At 40.8% G+C, this 21,497-nt stretch overlaps 1 protein-coding gene across 1 annotated transcript in view; it reads right to left on the reverse strand.

The window, feature by feature from the left end:
- Positions 1-21,497, reverse strand: part of nr6a1a (nuclear receptor subfamily 6, group A, member 1a) — a 117,577-nt gene that overhangs the window by 80,121 nt on the left and 15,959 nt on the right. The window contains exon 2 of the mRNA XM_028577767.1: positions 7,985-8,032. Coding sequence (XP_028433568.1) covers positions 7,985-8,032 — 48 coding nt within the window. The remainder of the gene's footprint in view (positions 1-7,984; positions 8,033-21,497) is intronic.

Consider the following 21,497-nt stretch of genomic DNA (forward strand, 5'->3'; position numbering starts at 1 on the left):
CAGGCTCGGCGGAGACAGATGAGAGCTTTGTTAGTAGTTTTGCAGAAGGTGAGGATGATGATGACGACGAGGATGACGGCGGCGTTCGCCGCGTCTGCAGGGCTATTTAAGGAAACCTTTGCATCGCCGCGTCTCCACACCCCTGCTGGCTTCTCTTCAAACGTTATTTGAACCTCCACGTCGACATGGGTGGTAATGCGCCTTGGCATGGTGTTGCTCCGCAAGGGCCAAGAAAAACACGGAAGCGCACACACACACACACACACACACACGATTGTGATACTCACAGCACGCAGCTATATCTCGCTCGTCTTTCTGGGTGACAGCATAACAAAGTTAGCATTTTCCCATCGTTTTAACCATCTGTTGACAGCTGAGATGGACATATACAACACTTGACAGGTCTGACATAGCAGTCTTGCAAAAAAAAACAGAAAAAAACAAAAATCACACAACATACATGTTTAGATTTGAATTGCAGACATTTTAAATGTATGCGGTTTGGATGGGAATCAGCAGGCGAGGGACATGCAAGCATGTCTGTGATTTTACACTGTTTCAGTCCAACTGCAGCGACAAAGAGGATGGTTAGATAGATAGATAGATAGATAGATAGATAGATAGATAGATAGATAGATAGATAGATAGATAGATAGATAGATAGATAGATAGATAGATAGATAGATAGATAAACTGGGTAGCTTGATTTTGGTTAATCATGCGTTGATTTTCTATGACAAAGTCAAATAGCTGCCACCAATCAAACAAACCAAATGGCGAAACACGCGGCCCTTCCTGGTGCCCACGGTGAACATTCAACGCTGTCGGTGAGTTTGAGCTCTAAACAAAACCATTGACCGTTGACTGTACCCTGAGGGACGCCACAGCACACATGCATTTTTAAGACGTTTTTTAAACTACAGTTACAGTGGGGCGGCTTGGTTGGAAACGGACATGGTATTTTCAAATCTCCAGTTAGCTTTTAGCACAGGCTCTACATTAATGCTGCAGTCAGTCTGTGACTGGCCCGAGACACTTGCCACGGGGCTAACCAACTTTTCTGGGGGAAACCGTGTGAACATATATCTCTGGAAACCATATGTTGTGCGATATTTCAGTTCTGCTCTCATGCAGAGCAAAAAGCAGAATCACAATCTGTGGGCGGACCACGGCTCGTGACCGTGACCTTCAGTTGGCTGGAATCGCACCGACTCCTTTCAGTAGACGCCAGATCAGCAGTGACGCTGGGGAGGCGTTCACTCTTAAGGCTGCAATAAACATTCATTGCTGTCGGTGGGTTTACATGAGAATAACTCACTGATCAATGAATGCAGACTGCGGTTCAAACACCTCAGGAACCAAATGGCCGCTGGGTTCGACGCGGGCAATGCATGTGTACCCAAAGTCTTGATACAACATGCTAACGGTAATGTGACAAACTAAGGTCAAGTTTTCCACGGACACTGGCCTAGGCTGGTAAATACAAGCGTACTGGTGTCACCATACAGGATGTCTTGGCATAAAGTTCAAATTTATTTGTAACATTTCCCACCAGTTTACAATGTTGCCTTGGTTTTTAAAGGGTAAGTTCATCAAAATGAAAAAAAATATATATATAGTTTCTCGCTTGCCAACAGTGCTATCAAGAAATGTGGTTAGTTGTGGTTTTATTTGTCCACGTTTCGAGTTCCAATATAATAAAAGTGAATGGCTTTTCATTTGTGGCGCTCACGCCATTGAAAAATGTGGATATTTGAAAACCTCAATAGCAACATCTCATTCCAGAAATTCTGTGTCCCTGATAACCTAAAAAACTGTCAACAGTTTTCATAGGGACTATTTCTTCAGTAGAAAGTAGTTCCAAAAGGAAACTGGTCAGTGAGGTCTGTAGACTATCCAGAGTAACAAGGACACTTGTCTCTGGGAGAGATGTTGTTGAGGACTTTTTTTAAATGACATTTTTCGATGCTGTGAGCAACACAAACAAGATAGATTCACCTCCACTGTATTAGTGTAGAGGCAGAAATCTCACAGTTTGACGACCCAAAATCTGGATAAATAAAAGCAAAACCATCTGCATGACATGAAACCACTAGTTGTAAGTGATCACTATTTGGGTAAATGAGATGTTCTTTACATTTGAAACTGACCAGTTTTCTAAGCATACAATAGAGTTGTAGGTATCATGTCTGGGCGTCAACTCATTTCAGTACACTATACACACAATCTAGAGTAATCAGTAACAGTGTCAACAACCTGTCCACTTTTATTACTGGTATTTTATTACGTTTACGTGGCAATGCAGCTGTGCAGACTGACTTGAAAGATCTACCATATTAACAAACTGCAATGACATACTGTATCTTTGACTAGAATTCAGAGTGTGTGATGAATTACATATTTAACTATATATTGACTGACACTGGATTCTTGAAGCTGATACTGATACCAATAATGGAGTTTATGTAAAAAAAATGTTTACATAAGCAATCTTGATACTAAGCCGGTTACAATTATTACAGAATTGTCTTTTCTTTTTTTACATTATTGCAGTTTCTTTGTTTAACCGCAATCAATTGCTAACATTAGCTAAGGTCTTAAGGCGTATGACTGGTGATTGTTGATTTTGTTTAGATATGCCAAATTGTAATTATATAAGAGGTTATTGCTGGGACTATACTGTATATTTGTATTATTTCAATTGTTAGTTGTTGGTACTTGACCCTATACCCTACTACAAACGGGGTAGGGGGGGGATACAGTTCGAAAATGTGTTTTATGATAATAAAGAGGCATTGTTTACTTCATAGGCTGTGTATTTGTGTTATTACATTATCTGGGTAACATAACCGTGACATCCAAAAGATGCATCTTGGGATCCATTCAAAACTTTTTTTTTTTTTTTTTTAAAGTAATGAATAAATAAAAATATACCTTAGATTTGTCACGGACATCAAAATGATGTTTTTTCTTCTACTTTTCAGAAAAAGTAATTTTGCAAAACCCAATTCTCATTTGACAACAGAAGCCAATGTTTAACCTAATGTTAAATGTCTAAACACAAGCAGCTGTAGATGAACTTTGTATTAACAAAATAGCATAAAATTGGTTGGACAGATTTGGCCATACATTCAATGCCAACTTTCACTTCTTGACCATTTTTTTTATAGCCAGTGCAGCTACAGGAACATTTCAGATGGTAAAAAAAAAAAAAAAAGGAGGTTTGGTATCAAGCACAAACTGTAATGTACAGTACTGTGTTGTGAATGGGATAAAACATTAAAAAATAAACAACTATGGTCCTACATACCTCTTAGAATGCATAGTTCAAAATGTTTGCACACCCTAGACAATCCATACTGTACACTGTATGTATACTGTATTCTCCTTTCTTATACATATTGCACATATTTGTTATGGTGTCTTGACACTTTGTACTGTAATACATCTATTCGTTATTTAAGTTCTTGACTGTAGCAGTACTTTCCTTTACTGTATGCACTTAATACACCAAGTGCAAAGTTGCTTGGCAAAATATCCGATTCCAATTCTCATTGGACAGATATCGATAAGATACTTACACATCGCCATTGTTTGTAGCATTTTCTCGCATTACACTGTGAAATACGGATCTAAATATTTTGTATTTAAATTCAACGAAATTACTGAATGTTTGAATTAGCACAATATCCGTAACATATGGGTAATCACCACATTGTTCTGTGGACTGTAGCCTCAGTGTCGGCCAGTCTTCTCCGAAGCGCAGAGGTAGGGGTTCAGCAGGTTGCCTAATGCCGGCTTCCCACCATGACCCAGATGGTTAATTCCATGACTTTTCTCCAATTTTCCATTTCCAAGTGTGACCGCTTCCGTGACCTCAAAACTTTACTCCGTTCTCGTTTGTTAATGTAAAAATCAACTACTGCAAAAAATGTGTGTGAAACAAGCTGGAAAATCCTGTTGGCTGTGTTCCGTGAAGCTACTCATTTTTGTGTATTCCGATACCCCCTGACCTAAAATTCCCAAACTTTGCGTGTCTACAGGAACTCCCCCAAACTCCATGATATTCCGGGGATTCCAAGGCACCAAGGCCAGAGGGAACTCTGTCAATGACACTTTTTTTTTTGGTACCTGCGACTTTTTTACTTACATGACAATCCCCCAAATGTACAATAACTCAAATATAACAGAAGTGAAACTGAGGAACTAAACTTAACTAAATTCTGCTTCAGATCAAGCCACTCAAATATATAGGTTCTATTAAAAAGCGAAAAACAATCTGTGCCCATGGTTCTTGGAAAGTTAATCAGCCTCGTAACCCCATTTCAGTATGTAATTGGAGGAGATGTACGCATATGGAAATAATCTTGCAGTAATTGCCCTGTAAGGTTAGGTTAACATGCTGGGAAATTTCAAACACAGTGACGTTTTCCAGCCACTGCACACCCAAAACGCATTTTTTTTTTCTTTTTTCTTTTTTACAGTGGAAAAGTGTCAGAGGGGACATTGAGAAGCAGCCTGGGTCGCTTCTTGTCTTCCAGCTGTCTTAATAAAAAGCAAACCAACACTTTTCCTCCACATTCAAACACACAGACAGACATACAGAAATAACTCCTAAGGTGGAAAATAAGTCAACTATACTAATAGTTACAGTGCATTTATATAAAATAATTACTTGATATATCATCTTTGAATGATTTTCAAGTAAAAGTATTGTAATGTGTAAAAAAAAAAAAAAAAAAAAGAATGTTGTACTGTAAGCTAGTAAACAATTGAATGAAAATGCAGAAACCAATGAGTGATGGCATAAATTGTAATGTTTTGCTTTCTGAAATGAATTCTTATTAAGAAACCAAGAAAAGAAACCAAGAATTCTGTAAAATAAAGTCTTATGCCTTCAAGTCTGCAGCTTTTTAAAGCTCTGGGACACCGTGATGCATTACAGACTTTAAATGAGGGATTAATGTATGAATAAATAAGTGAATGACTTCATAAAATGTCAGCGCAGTGGTGCCGCTTTCAGTAAAGCGGTATATCTACAAAGGCTTGTGTGCGGCGGATGGATACTGTTTGCCAGATAAAAAAAAAAAAAAAAAAAAAAAAAAAAGGGCCACACAAAAGTCTGCTTGTTTATCCCTATGGAGTCGGGCTTTGTCATTGCACACTGACGTTATAGGCCCTGGCACAGCGTGACCCACTTCTCCCTGACCTGGAAACAGTCCGCAGGCTGACCCTGAGTCTAACGCCAAAGCCAGTTGCATCAAGCGAGTTAAAAAAAATAAAGAAGGGACGGTGGATCAAATCTAGGCTAATCATGAATTATTAAAGGCTAAAATGATAAAGAACGGTGGTCAGCAGCAGCAGCAGCTCCTAAACACTGTATAGCACTCACGCCATGTTCCGAGTGCAAAGAGCTGGGGTACCCACGGGAGTAGAAAGGGAAAATCAAGTGAAAGAAAAAGGCTACTAGTGGCCTTTCATTCTCCATCCGCTTATCTATACATTTACTTGAGTGAAACACAGCCCTTAGGCTAACACTGAAATCCACTTAAAAAAAAAAAAAAAAAAAAAAAACACCAGAAAGGAAGAAAGAGAGGGATCTAAAGCGGCGTCAAGCATTTGACTGCTCTGCTGTGTAGCACGTAGGAAAATGAAAACCTGGTGATATGAAATGACTTTTAGGCATATGAAGTTGAAGGCCGGTTATGTGAGGACAAAGGAAAGGCATGTGCTGGGCTCTGGCCAAGTTGTTCCATATGGTCGTTGAGTTCACTGGGTCCAGGTGGCTTGTGGGAGCATAAATCACATGTAGGTCCTCCAAGGATCTACTGCCCCCTTCTGGCCCGCGACGTGCAGTGCTGCAGGAGGCCTGGCTTCTTGTGCTGATTAATGGGAGGTGGGTTTCATGACATATTCTTCCAAGACATGATTTCATCAAAACCAAGTCCTGTTATATCATATGATTCTTTTAACTGGTTCCCATCATGACACATTCATGATCCAGTTGGGCATGGAATGCAAAAATTCGAGGGTAGGGTTTGCGCCAATGTATTGCAAGCCTGGTGGCCCACTGGGCCCAAGTTGGCCCGCACCAGGCCTAAGCCACTGGGAAAATATTTTAAATGTGTTTTTTAAGCCGGGCCCTCGTTTTCTGGGGGAAACCCTGGAATGTATTTATAACATTTACTATTTCACCTATATTTTCAATCTACTGTGTACATTTCCCATGAGATGCTTGTTCAAGTTTACTGCAAAGTAAACAGAAATTTGCATGTAGGTCTAGTCTGTGAAACCATTCAGGGGCAAAGTTGAGGAGAGAAAGTCCCGTCCCCAGCTGGTAATGATTAACCATGGAACAGAAGAACCCTGATAACCCCGCTGGTGACCTGCTCGGCAGCCATTGGTCAGCCGCGTAGTGTGACTTATTGTGTGCGTGCGTGTGTGTGTGTGTGTGGGGGGGGTCCCAATACAGGGTTTATATGAAGGATACGACTTATTTGCTTCAAGAGACCCTTAAATTGGACTATAACTGAAAACACTTAGATTAAAGGGGTTGAGGAAAATGACTTAAACTTTCTCGTTTGGGGGTACCAGAGTTAATGTTAGGACTTCATCTACAGGGCTTGTGTTGAAAACAGCTTTTGCCAACTCAGCTATTTGGCCCCTGACCTGGGTATTTTGGTCACTGAATGGAGGTCTCTGAATTCCCACCCCTGTCAGAGCATTTACAAGCCTAAGGAGCCCTGACTCAGCCCCCCCCCCACCCCACCATCACCCTTGCCCAGTGCCTGCACCGAGGCATCCTGGGGAGGAGAACAGGGCCGACAGAGAGAGCGAGTGGCCGCGGCTGCGAGCCCACCTCGTCAAGTTTACAACCCAATCAGGCTGGGCCTCATAAATCCACGCCTCCTCCTGCGGCATGCAACAATGGCGGCCATTCACTGTGCGCGCAGGTTTAATAGCTCCTCTCCGGCTTCCTTCCACTTCTTAGCGACCTCTCCTTTTCTCCTCTCGCAAGTTTATAGAAGCAGCGGTGAGAAAGCCCAGGCCGGAGAGCTGCGCACAATCAGGTCAGCACAGAGTCACGGCGAGGTCAGCGTTCGCTGAACTGCGTCCGACCTCTGACCCTCCCGTGGTGCCACCTGGCGCTGCGATGGCAGCCACGGGAGTTCCGAGTGAACTTCGCCTGAACCTGGAACTTAACATTGGACCATCGCCTCACCCCTGGCCCTTTGCTCCCAGTTTCCTCTGGGCCAAGATTCACACATATTTCTTTTTTTTTTTTTTTTAAACATCTCTCAATTTAGGTTTTTGCATTTAACTGGGATGCAAAACCACTTCTAATGACAGCATAAAAGCGTTAGCCATTTCACTTTGAGGTTATGTTCTGTGACCACTTACACAGACTGAGGCTATCAAATGGAACAGATATAAAAAAAAATAAATAAAAAAAAAAAAAAAAAAGTAAAGTAAGATGGGTTTTCCCTCCTAAAGCAAGAACCAATAATGATCCCGTTAGAAATCTGTAAATGCTTGTAGACATTTAAAAATCACCCTCTTGTTTTCCATTTTACTGCTTAAGAGCCAGCAGACTCATGCTTATGGAAAAAGCGCCTCCATTATTATTCAGTTTATACTTCCCTCTTGTGGATTTGACAGGAAATTATAAGCCTTTCAATAAAATTATGCGCCTCTACTTTACCACTAGATGGAGCTATCATCTAATGATTTTCTAACAGAAAGTAAAACCAGACTGTAGTATGTAGACATGTAGAAGTTTTTTTTCTGACGTTGTAAGGCTGTTACATACAGTGTCAGTGCTACAGGGCAATTTAGTGACTAAAGCATGAAGAGGGAAAAAGAGATTGTGAAGAAGTTACGTCAATTAAGACTGACTGTGCTCTATGCAGACTATAATGGAAGATACACACAGAGCTGTAGCCTTAGTCCACATCGGAGAATAAATGCATGTTTGTGGACTCACCCATGCTGTCGTTCTGTTCAGACTCCAATGGATGGTCGCTGTAAAAGCCTGGGGGGGGAGAAAAGAAAATGAAGGTACATAGGTTAGCCGTTGGAGGTTTTTCCACAGAGAGAGATGTGGATACTCCGAAATCTTCTCAACACTGAAGACACAATCAATATTTTAGAGGTTTAAGATGCATTTAATGTGGACCCTGAGGGATAGTGCAACCAAATAAGGAACTTTTTATTTTTTATTAATACTGTAATAGAATCGAACCACACATGCGTACATTTGTCTTTGTCCCTAAGCTGTCACCCATCTGAACCTGGCTACCCGCTGAACTTTACTTAGATCCCCTCTGCCCCTTCCTCCTCCTGTTACTGCACTTTAATATATACAATGCCATTAGCACAAGTACATTTACAAAATTGGCACGTTTATAATATAATTCACAATAATTCTAAGCCTGTAAATAATGTTGATAATGTTAGTTTTTTTTTTTTTTTAAATCTTTTGTGCACCTACATTTTGTTACATATGTGCTAGGGCTGGTCGATATGGAGAAAATCAAATATCACGATATTTTTGACCAAATACCTCGATATTGCAACAATATTGTAGTGTTGACTATTGGTGCTTTCACATAATATTTACACAATGACATTTTTGATAAATAATCATCAGTAATGTAGATATAATGACTAAGTGGGTAAAGGCAAATAATAGAACAGTTACAACAGTCTGGTAAGTTCAGAAAATGACATCACTTTACTGTAATGCAGCCTTTACAACCAGGAAAAGACAACACTTATGCCATATTACAATATCCAAAATTTAATTTGAATATAACTGTATTGATATGCACATGGGCCATAATGCAGAGCTCCCAGTGAGAGCAACCTAAAACATCTGATCATTCTGCAGGGCTGACTGTTCAGAGAGAGAGAGAGAGAGAGAGAGAGAGAGAGAGAGAGAGAGAGAGAGAGAGAGAGAGAGAGAGAGAGAGAGAGAGAGAGAGAGAGAGAAATACTACAGTCAACAGGGCTTTTCCAGCTTAGAGGAATCTGGTCCAGGTCAATATTCAACAGTTTACAACTTGACATCAGCAGTGATGTGAAGTGATGTCCCTGTTAATGTTCAGCATTATTCACCGCCTTAGTGAACTCAAACTGAGATTAGAAGTGAAAGACAGAGGACAGATTGTGGAAGGTACTCTGGAGTCCCCAGGTTGACTGTGTAGCCATTACTTTGTGGTCATTTGATGGATTCATTGATAAATAGGTTGGTAATAAGCACCACTGAAGTACAATATAACTGAAATGATAAAGGTGGCTCATGCATTTTTATCTAATCTTGAGGGCCTATTTTATACAGGGGTCCCAGTCAAACCCACATCTTATTTTGCAGCAGGCATCATTACCATATACATGTGTACATTCTTTCCTTTGTATTTTTTAATCTTTATTTTTGAATAGTTGTCCTTGTATTCTATCCTATTTGTTATTTCTTGTATATTCTGTATGTGTGCTGTGTGTGTCTTATGTTTCTGCTGTAGCACTGGAATTTCCCAATAAAGTCTATCTAATCTAATCTAGCAGGTTAATCCTGCTCTGGTTAGAACCGGCTAATAATTCATAATTTTTGTGGTGGTTGGGCTTAATACATTGTGTCTGGTATTGACAAGAGTATGCATGAGTCAATGCTGGTTCCTTTTAAACATGGCAATCGTTCATTTACTTTAACCAAGAAGTTTGTTTGCCTAAACCTAACCAAATCTTAGCCATAGAGCTTCCAGTCAGATAAGATAAATTGGAGGAAAGCCACAAGCGCACTTCCATAATTGTTCCTATAAATGCGACCATTTCTATCCCAAAGAATAACAGGGGATTCCCTACCATTATAACGCTTAGGTGCAGCACCCAAGCAATTTTGGGACACACCACCCAAGCTGAATGAATGTTTCAAATGCGCTTTGGGTGTCTATGATAAAGCGCAATATAAATGTAATAAATAATAATAATAATAATAATAATAATAAATCAATGTGAGCATCAAAACTAACTAAATTACTTTTGTAGTTGGCCCACAGTGCACTTCTTAAGCAAGTTTTGAGTTTTAAGCTTTTTTTTAGTGAGGTTTATTTATTATCTGCTCTAGCTTTTCCAACGTTTTAGACACAGATGTGGTAAAAAAAAGAAAAGAAAAAATAAGGTCCAAAATGGTATGCATGTTTATTGAAAAAAGTCATTTTTCTTGAGGGAGGAGCCCTACATTCCCATGCCAAATATGTGCACCTAAGTCTTCCACAAACCTAGGGAAAACATTGAGGTAGAGGCTATCAAACTCTTTCATTAGAATTATTTTTAGGTTAATGGCCAATCTGTGTAATATTTAATCAACCGTACAGTAAATTCTGAATCAAAGTGCATCACAAATAAGAGAGGTGGACCACACTGACAGGACCAAATTCAATTTTTAATACTGATGTTATCTGACTACCATACGGGTCTAACCATAACCCCAGAACAATCTGTTTGCTTCATATTGGTTACCCTCTTGCTGTCTGAGCTTTATTTTATACACTCTTTCAATCTCCCCCCCATCTCGCCTCCATCAGCAGCCTGGCCATCTGTGCGGCCGGCGTCTGGAGACACAGCGTCTACTTCTCACTTACACGGCGCTCGGACAGCTCCATCACTCACATCCAGACGGGTGCAGAGTGTGGGCTGTCGGGGCATCAGACCCCCCCTATCCGTGTCCGTGTACCACCCTGCTATCAACAGCTGTAGACCCCTGACCCGACACACGCCAGCTCCCCCCCCCCTACTACCTCCACCCCTGCCCCACAGTCAACACCAGCATATGTTCTCCCTGGAGCATACACCGACACACACAAGCTCTGTTCCGACGCACACGTGCTTCAGTCGCCCCTCCCCTGAAAACACACACACACACACACACACACACACACAAAGGATGAATGTCTGTGAGCGCCCCCCCCCTCCGAGATATGTCACAGCTTTTAAGTGAGATCTACAAAAAGATCACAAGTGAACACCGCACTTTTCTTTCACTGCAGCGCTGAAGCAGAGGTAAAAAAAAAAGAAAAACTGAATCTTGAGTCAATCATTTCAGCTAGCTAACAATTATGTATTTGCATTTTGTCACAATACTGCTTTACTGCCAAAGTACGTTTGCCAACTTTTAAATTTAGCACCATGTTAGGAGCCTGACGCACCAGATGAACTTAGAAGCCGGCATTGGAAACCGTTTGGAAAGGGGAAGGCGCTTTCAAAACAAATACCTGACAGGTGACTGGATGAACCGCGATTGGTCCATCGCGTCCGCCATTGTTGTTTTGAACCAACAGTCGCGGCCGTGACACGCACAGCTAAACCGGGCCGGTAACTCCTCACCGGACTCCGATGGGTTCGGTTAGCTGGTAGTTCAGACACAAACACGTTACTTGAAGCCAGACAACATGGATATTTGTGTATTTTTTTTATGTCGTACCTTGCGAGTGTGATAAGACATGCTCACAAGCAAATCGCATCATTTCACCAGAGCAGATACTAATCTTTGTCGTAGAAGCAGCTGCGAGCGTGAAACAAAAAATAGGGAGGGGGGAAGAATGGCACCTGTGTTTATAAAATTAAGCAGCGTGCCCATAAACGCTGCTCTCAAAGTTCCAATTCTGTTCGCTCGGTTGAAACAGACTTTTGAGATTTTAGGGTTGGAAACCAAGGAGGCACTGGCTCTCCTTACGATTGGTCACTTTCAAGGTGATCCCACCCACAGACTGACAGCTATTGTTCAGGAAGCACAGAAGTGTACCGGCCAAAGAACTTTTTCCTTCTTTATTAACGATAGAGTGCAAGAAAGCACCTCAACTAAAAAGGACTGTATAAGGGTCTCTCAGCAGTTTTGTTGTTGGGATATGTGCGATGCTTTCGAAATGTCCGTAAATCCTAATTGTTTAATGTTTCGTGTGAAAACGTGTGAATGTGTAAAGACTTAAAAACTTGAGTAATTGATCCCAGTGGATATCATGTCTGCTTCTATTATTTTCAAGATATGTGGATAAGACTTGTGTGGTGATGCGCTCACTGCGACGGATTAACCAACTCAAGTCTCCACGAGACAATGTTCATACTGTTCTGAAATGATTGGAAATGCTGGATAAGGGGAAAAAACAAAACAAAAAAACACATTTTAAAATCGTTTTCCCATGCTTTTAGGTTTTCCACTATAATGATCTTTCAACGGAAAGCCAATGTCTGCACAAGGACACGCTGAGGATATTGGTCAGCCAGTCCTCCCACGCATCTTCTCTCTGCTGCTTTCTTGTCAGCCATTAATGGTTGGCGTTGCTGGGATCAGGATTAAGCCTGGTTTCAGTCCATACTCCAAGGCTGCAGTGTTGGGTTGATAATGGACCAGCAATAGAGAAGAATGGAGCTCTCCAGTGTGTGGTCTCTGTTGCTAATCCTCATGACGGTGTATTGACCATTACAGCCTGAGGCTGGGGAAGGCTTCCAGCAGCAGCAGCCCATACAGCCGGAGCCTGCTCCGCTGTGGCCCATTGTGTGTTGACAAAGAAAGGCTGCATCTTTAACCTTTCACCTCTAAAAACCCCTGTGACTTCTGACGCAATCAGCTCGCCATCGAAATAACACACCACCTCTTGTCCCCTCCGACTCTGGATGGAGGCTACGCATGCCCAATAAGACACAATATATTGTTTTGTTTGAATGGTCATCGAGCATCAACTGGCGCGATAAACCCATCGCGAAAGGCTGCGACACATCCAGAAAGACACAGAGGGATTTTTTTTGTGTTCGTTAAAAAGAAAAATGTCTGTAGAAAACTGCACTTTAAAATGTTAACTGTCATTCTTGTTTTAGTGCTGCCTTTTATATGGACTTCCACATTCAGTTTGTTCAATAAAAGAACGTTGGAAAGGATTTCCTTTCATTTTATTTTTTTTTATATTCAACAAGCAATAGGTTGTACTTTAGCAGAATACTGAAAGCAGCAGAAACGCAGGACTGAGTACACTCTAATATCGGTTTATTTATCCCAAGTAATATCGTTATCGATATATTCCACCACGTTTTCGCATATTGCATATTTTCCTCATATCGTGCAGACCTAACGCAGACATTTCTTTATTCCATGTGGCGATTTAACCACAGATTCAATGGTCTGAGCCTTTTGTGTGAGGCATTTACCTGATGACTGGAAATATCTTAGGCCGCAGTTCCTCTAATGCAGGGGTGTCAAACATACGGCCCGTGGGCCAGAACAGCCCCAGCCAAAGGGTCCAATCATGCCCAGTGGATGACATTGCAAAGTGTGAAAAGTGCAAAAAAAAAAAAATTCCAATCAAATTCCAAATTCAACCCTTTAATCTCAGAGTAATATCTGAGTACTTTTTAACGTAAATTTACTACTAATTCTAGTTTTTTTTTTTTTTTTTTTTTTTTTTTGAAAATCACCTCTCTCTCCCAGGTCTAACATTATTATTTTTCATACAGCTGCTTTAGAATGCCGTTGTAGCAGAAGCAACTTGCATTTGCCAACATCAAGCTGACAAGAAACTCTGTGGCAGATAAATGGCTTGAATCTAACGGTTGTTCATTAATATCAAAAGGTGCTTTTCTTTGTCATACATGATAGTAAACTGAATCTCTTTGGGTTTAACACGTTTTTCTTTACCTATTTGGGACATTTTTGCTGATTGACAGTTGTCTGAGGCTATCAAAGCAAGCTCCGCCCAGCCATGCTCCACTTTGCCCCAAATTTGGACTTTGTGGCTCCAGTAAGACCGGTCAAGTAAAGTGTCTGCAACTATGGATTAGTTTCATTTTATCGGTTGATGTTTTTTGTTTAATTCCAAATCATAAAAACGTCTCTAGAGCCCAAGGTACTTCAAACTGCTTCTTGTCAGACAACCAATCAAAAACCTAAAGAGAGTCATCCTTTTATTATTTATATTGGTCAACATGACTTCTGTGAAAAAGGCCTATGATATCAATAACATATCATCAGCTAATTTGATTCACTAGTTGCTTCAGCACTGAAATTCTATTAAAAAAAACATATACAGTATATTATTGGCATATAGTGCAAAGTCACAATTATGATGCAAAATGCTTTACAGACTATTGTTAGACATTCGATTCAGATTTGGAAAAACTAAATAAAAAATATCTAAAACAGGAAAAAAAAGGGCAATGATGGATAATGGTGGCTAGAGCTGAAATTATTTGATAATCGCCAAGCAATTTTAATAGCTCGATAAATAAAAATCAATATCAGATCACTCAAACTCAAAGATTGATTTTAATTGGAGAATCAATTTGTTTAACCAAGCCCTACTGAAAAGATCCCCATAATCTCTTACAATACACAAATAAAAACACTTTTCTATAATGTGGTTCACATAAACCTTACTCCAGTTGTGGTTTGAGTCTTCACACAATGCTGTGGTCAATAAGAAGCCACACCAGACACTGTAATGTATATTGCAAGACAGCAGAATGGACATTCCTTACTACAAAGTGCCATATGGCTGGACTTGTCGCTGCACGAGGCCACAATGTAAAGGCTCCATCTGATGTACATGCAACAGAAACCGAAGTCCCAGACCCTCTGAAATCCTCAACATGAAGCCATTAGCACAGCCCAGGAATCCCTCCCTAACATTCATGCAGGCCCTATATCAGTCCATCACTGTCCCCGCTCTTCTGTCCCAGATGGCTGGGGTTCCGCATGGCCAGCGGAGGGCAACGCCAGCCTGTTATCTGAGTAGGTTGGCCTCTATCTGCCAGCCTGGCCGGCCCTGGGCCAGCCCTGCTCTTATCTCAGCAACTCCGAACCACACAGCCACCATCTATCACATGTCCCACGGCAGGCCTGGCCCCACCAGCGCACAGGACACAGGAGGGGGAAATGATGACAGAGACGTAGCGACAGGAATCAGTGAGCCGGATTAGAGGCTGAATTCAGATGTCAGAGTAACCTGGCTATACGGCCACGGGACCATTGGAGTCTTAGTGAGGTCAAACGGTTTCTTTGAACCTCTGATACCCCCACTGAGTCTCCCTGTTACCGTGAATAAACCCGTTAATAGGATATTCTGTTCCTCTTTGACTGAGCATTAGGAGCTAATAGAGACGCAGGAAAAAAACTTTCCATGAGAAAAGCTATTTACATCAAAGTGAGTCACATTTCCATGTGTAAAAAAAATAAAAAAAATTTCCATTCACTTGTCAAGTTCTGGGGGGTGAGATGAATGGATGAATAGACACAAAAATGGCAGGAAGTGAGGATGAGATTGACAGTTTGTCTTTACATATCACTATTTTCATATGAAATGTTTACCGTAAGCTATTTTAACTATATTTATTGTATGTATTGATTAACGGATATATATTAATGTTGCTTTTGCAGTTTTCTGCAAGCCGGTCATAACGGATGGATACAATCCAATAGGAAATGATTCAAACTTCTGTATAGCCAGATCACTCGTCTTATCACGATTCGATATATTGATTCTTTGAACAAAGTCTGCCACAATATGATTTTGATTCAATTTAATTCAGGCATTACGAGACAAACATTAGCCCATTTAACACAATCTGTTACATGTATATTTATTTAGAAAAGGCAACCGAAACATGATTTGACACTGGCTCTTCCAAACATGTAAATGAAAAACAAACCATTCTATTCTAATAAAAAGTATACATTTAAAGTGGGAAGTTCAAAATAAAGACTGATAGGAAGGAAGGACAAATCCAACGCAAAAGAGTTTTACCGTTCTCTGGGATTTGTTTTCATGCTAATCGAATGTGACCAGTTTTAGCGCAAACCACTAATTAGCTTATAACGCTAGTCGTCGGGGCACTGGTAAAGTAAAAAGAAATCATCTTGGGAAAACAGTCATGACCAGTCGAATGACTAACGCCGTGCTTGAGCTATGTTACTGGTTACTGGTCCTAACCGTTTTCCCAAGATGGCGCCCGCTTGTATAGGTGAACGGTACGGTCTTTATAAAACTCTTTTTAATAAACTGTCCGTATACTGTAAGAAATAAAAATAATCAGTCAAGCTGGCTGTGCTTTATGAGGATACAAATCATAGTTGAATTATAGTTGTGTGTTTAGTGGAAGAGCACTGTGACAGCTTAGTCATGCAAGATGAGAAAAGGATACTGTTGTACTGTTGTACAGCAGCACTGTATGACAGTGGTCAGAAAGCAACAAGAGTGCAGCAACAAAGTTAATATCAGTTTGATATCAGTTTGACCATGAGAATAAGTTACTCCTTAACCTGTGACAGGCAACAGCGGCGCATTGTTCTTTCTGACCATCAGCATAGCTAAAGTCTGCCTAACAGCTGATGAAGAGGGCGTGTGCCAAAAGACTGGGACCAGTCTGTGCACCAACCAGGGGACGCTAAGTCTAAACCACGGTACTCCTCCAACTTTTAATAAACAAATCAAAATGCTCTTAGAGACTGATATATGAATTCATGTATAAGCCAGAAAATTCAGTCTGATGAGAGAAGCCTGTGTGCCTGCTCGACTCAGACCAGTGTACACGTTTATGCTCTTATGATTTTACTTAAATAAATACTTGTTAAACTTTTAAATCCTCTCCTTGCCTACTTTTGAAATTTTGAAACGCACAATACTTACAAAGTTCTCAATGCTTCGGTTTACATGTAGGGACCCTCATTATGCTACCATGGAAGTGTGGTGCTATTCTGAGCCTTGTTAGTGGTGTAGAAATAGCGATTTCTTTTTACTTTATCCGTGCCCTGACGACTAGCTTTATAAGCTAATTAGCGGTTTGCGATAAAACTGGTCACATTCGATTAGCATGAAAACAAATCCCAGAGGACGGTCGACTCGGTACACATGTGTTATTAACCCCTAGGTTCATTTTGCGCCGGATTTGTCCTTCAAAGACGATATGTATCGATATTTTCACTTTGTATTGATAATAACGGATCTTTGAGGATTCAATTGATATACTGATCCAGATCGATGCGTCGTTACACCCCTAGTAGCAAGCATGAGCAATGAGAGTCAAAGAGCTCCGTCTACAGAAGCTTTAGAAATGTCCCAAACATCTCTCACAGCCCATCACTAAATCTCCTGTCTGTGTAAGCAGCTAGGGACTGGCTGACGCAGTGAGGACATAGACACAGAGGGGAAATGTATTGTAAGATTACAACTGTGGGTTGTGTGACGTCAGCTTTTCAATCAATCAATCAATCCCCCCTCCAAACTGTAAGATGGATGAGAGGAAGCAGCAGCAGCCACAGATAGATCATTGTTTTCACACTGTGGCAGCAGGACTAGATGAATCCTGTTTTCGCTGAAAGGGTCAGAGCCGAGAGAGCTGCTCCACCCCTTTGGGCACCACTCGATCCACCCCCTCCGACCCCCCCTCACCAGTGGAGACACCCAAGCATGACAGTAAGGAGTTTCAGTTTGCCTGAGACAGACTTGAAGGAGCAGATGGGGTTATAACCAAGTGTAGAGGGAAGACTCTGCCACCGTTATGCGACCACCTGGCTTTAGGGGGCTCACTCTTATCTAGCTGGCTGCTATCAAAGCCTTATTGTCCCTTTATGGGTCAAATGTTGCTTCTAGTGGGTTTGCATGGCCTGCTGAATGTTAGAGGGGTGCTACGATGGCTAGGCAATTAAATCGATTTCATATCCATGTATGGGACTAGATTTTGAGTTGTAATATGGCATAAGTGTCTGTCACCTGGTTTTGAACCCTTGTGTTGTCTTCCCGTCAACCTTGAAAAACACAGTTTGTTTTTGCACAAGTCAACACAAGGGCTATAGACAGCATTACAGTAAAGTGATGTCATTTTTTTTTTTTTAACTAACTCCACTGTTCTATTATTTGCCTTTAACCACTTAGTAATTATATCTGCATATATTGGTGGTTATTTATCTAAAATCTCATCGTGAGAAATATTTTGTGAAAACACCAATTGCCAACCCTACAATATTGTCCCAATAATGGATACGAGGGAAGGAACTTGTTTTGGTGGAACATGTGCATGTAGGGAGGCGAGCTCTGGAATTGAAATAGCTGGCGGGTGTGTGATGAGAATTTTATTCAAAAACAAGATGGATGTAAATTTGATGGTCGGTTCTAGCCCGAATCGAACCCGAGTTTAGAATGCCAACGCAAAGAAAGCGGAAGGTGAGGGACATCCGGCCGAAAAATGAGAAGATGACATCTGGCGGAACTTCCGGTGGCACCGGAAGAATCCCGTAAAAGGAAGAATCCACAGGGAAACCCTAAAACCAAAACACTAGAGCCTACAACTGTTACGAAACACTTCTATGGGCTCCCCTCTTCCCCCATGTAGTATGGGCCCTGATTAGCAGTCCGCCTTTAGCAACAGAGATGCTTCAGCGCTCCATGGTGGATATTGCATTTGACAGATTGTGAAGGAACTCAAGTGTTGGCCTCACAGGCTGCTGGGCGGTCATCCCTCCGAGCCCTTCACCTGACCCTCGACCCCGGTGTGTAACGCAGCACAGCACAATGTCTACACAATGTCTACTCTGTCCTCCCCACTGCTTCAGGCTGACAAAGTGCATGGCCTCACAGCGCCGCTCAAGTTCACAGATCGCCGAGCTCACAGGCTCACATTCTGATCACCTGGAAGTGACGGGGGGGATTTCTTTAGTATGAGTAAGAAGGGGTTTAAACTTTGTAATGCTACATTTTCATCACCTGAACCAGGGATGAACGATTAATCGTTTTTAAATTGAACGAATAACGTTTGGTGTAACATTTGCTTTAACAGTTTTTTTATTATTGTAGTTACTGTTTTTTTTGTTTTTTTTCCCACAAGATAAATGCTGGAATAATGTTACATATAACAGATTGTTTACAGAAATGTCCTATTTTCAGTGGATTTTATTTTTTATGACTATTTAACATCATGGTAGAAGGCGCAACATGTAGATGCTGCGGTTGTACTGAGGCGTATCAGACATTTCAGTTTACAGGAAATTACGGATATTTTTTTGTTGCATTTTTAATTTTTTTGTATTATACATTTCGCTTTTGTGATAAATGTTCTGCATTTCTGTTCAATGTTCCATGTTTATTAAAAGAAAAACCCTCATTGCTGGCAGTTCATATCCATGTCCTCATCCTTGCATATGAATATAGAACAGTTTTGATGGGGTCTCATGTTATAATGCTCCATGACATGTTTTATCGGTTAAACAGTGAACGCTGAACTTTAGCTATACTTTAATAAATAATTGCAAATTATTAAAATTAATTAAAAAGAGGTACACACATTTTATATATTCATGTTGAGTTTTATCATTTAACTTTCATATAGATATTTTTAAGCTTTTTCAGGACTCGTAGACACCCTGCAACTTTATTTTTCAGCCTTTTTTGGAGCGATGCATCTAAAAAGATAAACCACCAAAGCTTTTGCACCTTTCCGAAGCGACTCTACCAGCTTCTTAGACCGATAGAAATCTGCATGATACAAGAGCCATACTGTACTGAACAGAATGTAACCTCTTCAACTCTGCCAACCCCCTCCTGCTACATCCATCATTACAAACACATGTTGCTCATTTTACACAGAACTTTCTAAAGTAAAGGAATACTTTACTTTCCCCCATTTTGGGAAATATGCTCGTTTAATTTCTTCATTTTTTTTTTTTTAAAAGATTATTTTTATGGGCATTTAAATTTAAATGGATAGGACAGCTCAGACATGAAGGGGGGAGAGAGGGGAAGACATGCAGGAAACCACCACAGGTCGGACTAAACGCGGGACCTTCTGCGTGGAGGAATAAACCTCCACGTGTGCAGCTGCTCTACCCTCTGAGCTAGCCCGCCACGTTTCATTTCTTTTTAAGAGTGAGATGAGGGGGCGCCTGGGTAGCTCACCTGGTAGAGCGTGGGCACCCCCATGTACAGAAGCTCAGTCCTCGCCGCAGCGTATGCAGGTTCAACTCCGACCTTTGCTGCATGTCATTCCCCTGCTCTCTCTCTCCGCTTTCATGTCTATCAAATAAAGGCTTAAAATGGCCAAAGAAAAAAATAAAAAATCTTAAAAATTTAAATAGGAGTGAGATGGGAAGATTGATCATGTCTGTGGGTGAGGCAGAGAGCTGGAGTCAGGATGTGGTTAGACTCTAGGAGGAAACAGCTTGGCTCTCACACAGAGAATAGAAATGCCTTCCAGCACCTCTGAACCTCACGAATGAACACGTTGTACCTCGTTTGTTTAATCCGTACACACGGAAAATTTAACTAGTGGTGCTTTTCAATGGAGTTATGGTGTGTGAGACTATTTCTAGATGAACGACAACCAGGTGTAGTTATCACAGTGCGGTTGGCAGCACTATTTGTTAAAAGGCAAAATATGTGTCCAACCAACTAAGCGGTATGCTCTCTCTTTTATACCTCAGACTATCAGACCGCACGACAAGCACTTTAAACATACATTTTTATAATTTTGTGTTGCATTTATGTATTGTATTATATTGTATTTATTGTATTAGACGGGTATGAGCACTGTAATTTCCATTTTTATGGAGTGTTTCCTTTAGGATTTCTTTTTTTTTTTTTTTTTTTTTTTAGCAGTGGGGGCAGCTCCAGACCCCCCACCCCCATAAAATGGAACTGACACTTCGCTGCAACACAAACTAATACATTTATTCACCTCTATTCACACACATAATGAGGCTAATTTTCTGTTGTGATTGAACTGTGTTTTTTGAGTTACTATATAGGCCAACTTTGATCTTGACATATAGGCTAAGCATTCTGTAGCAAATAACAATAAACCCACTATTAATTCCATTATCTTAATGCAGTGTAACTACTTCAGCATGTAAATAATGCACTTAAAATACAAAACGTGAGCGAGGGCGTTGAGCAATCGCTATCAAATCAACAGCCATGTGCAATTTAGCTCGCAGGTGAAGAACACAAACAACAAAAATCACCAGTTAACTTAAATTCGCAAGACCAGGCTTAAATGAACTGACGACAAATGCTATAAGACTTACAGTTCTCAAGGACGTACACACCCGATCTCAACTGGCTAGTTATCCTTGCGTGTCCGTGCTATTCTCCGACATGCAGCCCTATTTCTGATACCGTGGGGGGCAGAAATGTTGCCGTGGGGGGCCACCACGGTCACATCAACATAGAGGAAACACTGCATTCAGAATGAAGTATTGTGGTGCTGCAGAGACGTCCCATCCTGCAAATTGTATCCTACAGACTAAAGAAAACATCTTTTCTTTGGTGCAGATCACTGATAGATAGATAGATAGATAGATAGATAGATAGATAGATAGATAGATAGATAGATAGATAGATAGATAGATAGATAGATAGATAGATAGATAGATAGATAGATAGATAGATAGATAGATAGATAGATAGAATAATGATACAGAAATTAGAATTTCCTCCAATATTGTGAATCACATCGCAATATCA

The sequence above is a fragment of the Perca flavescens genome, chromosome 5 (assembly GCF_004354835.1).
Source record: "Perca flavescens isolate YP-PL-M2 chromosome 5, PFLA_1.0, whole genome shotgun sequence".
NCBI classification, from domain to species: domain Eukaryota; kingdom Metazoa; phylum Chordata; class Actinopteri; order Perciformes; family Percidae; genus Perca; species Perca flavescens.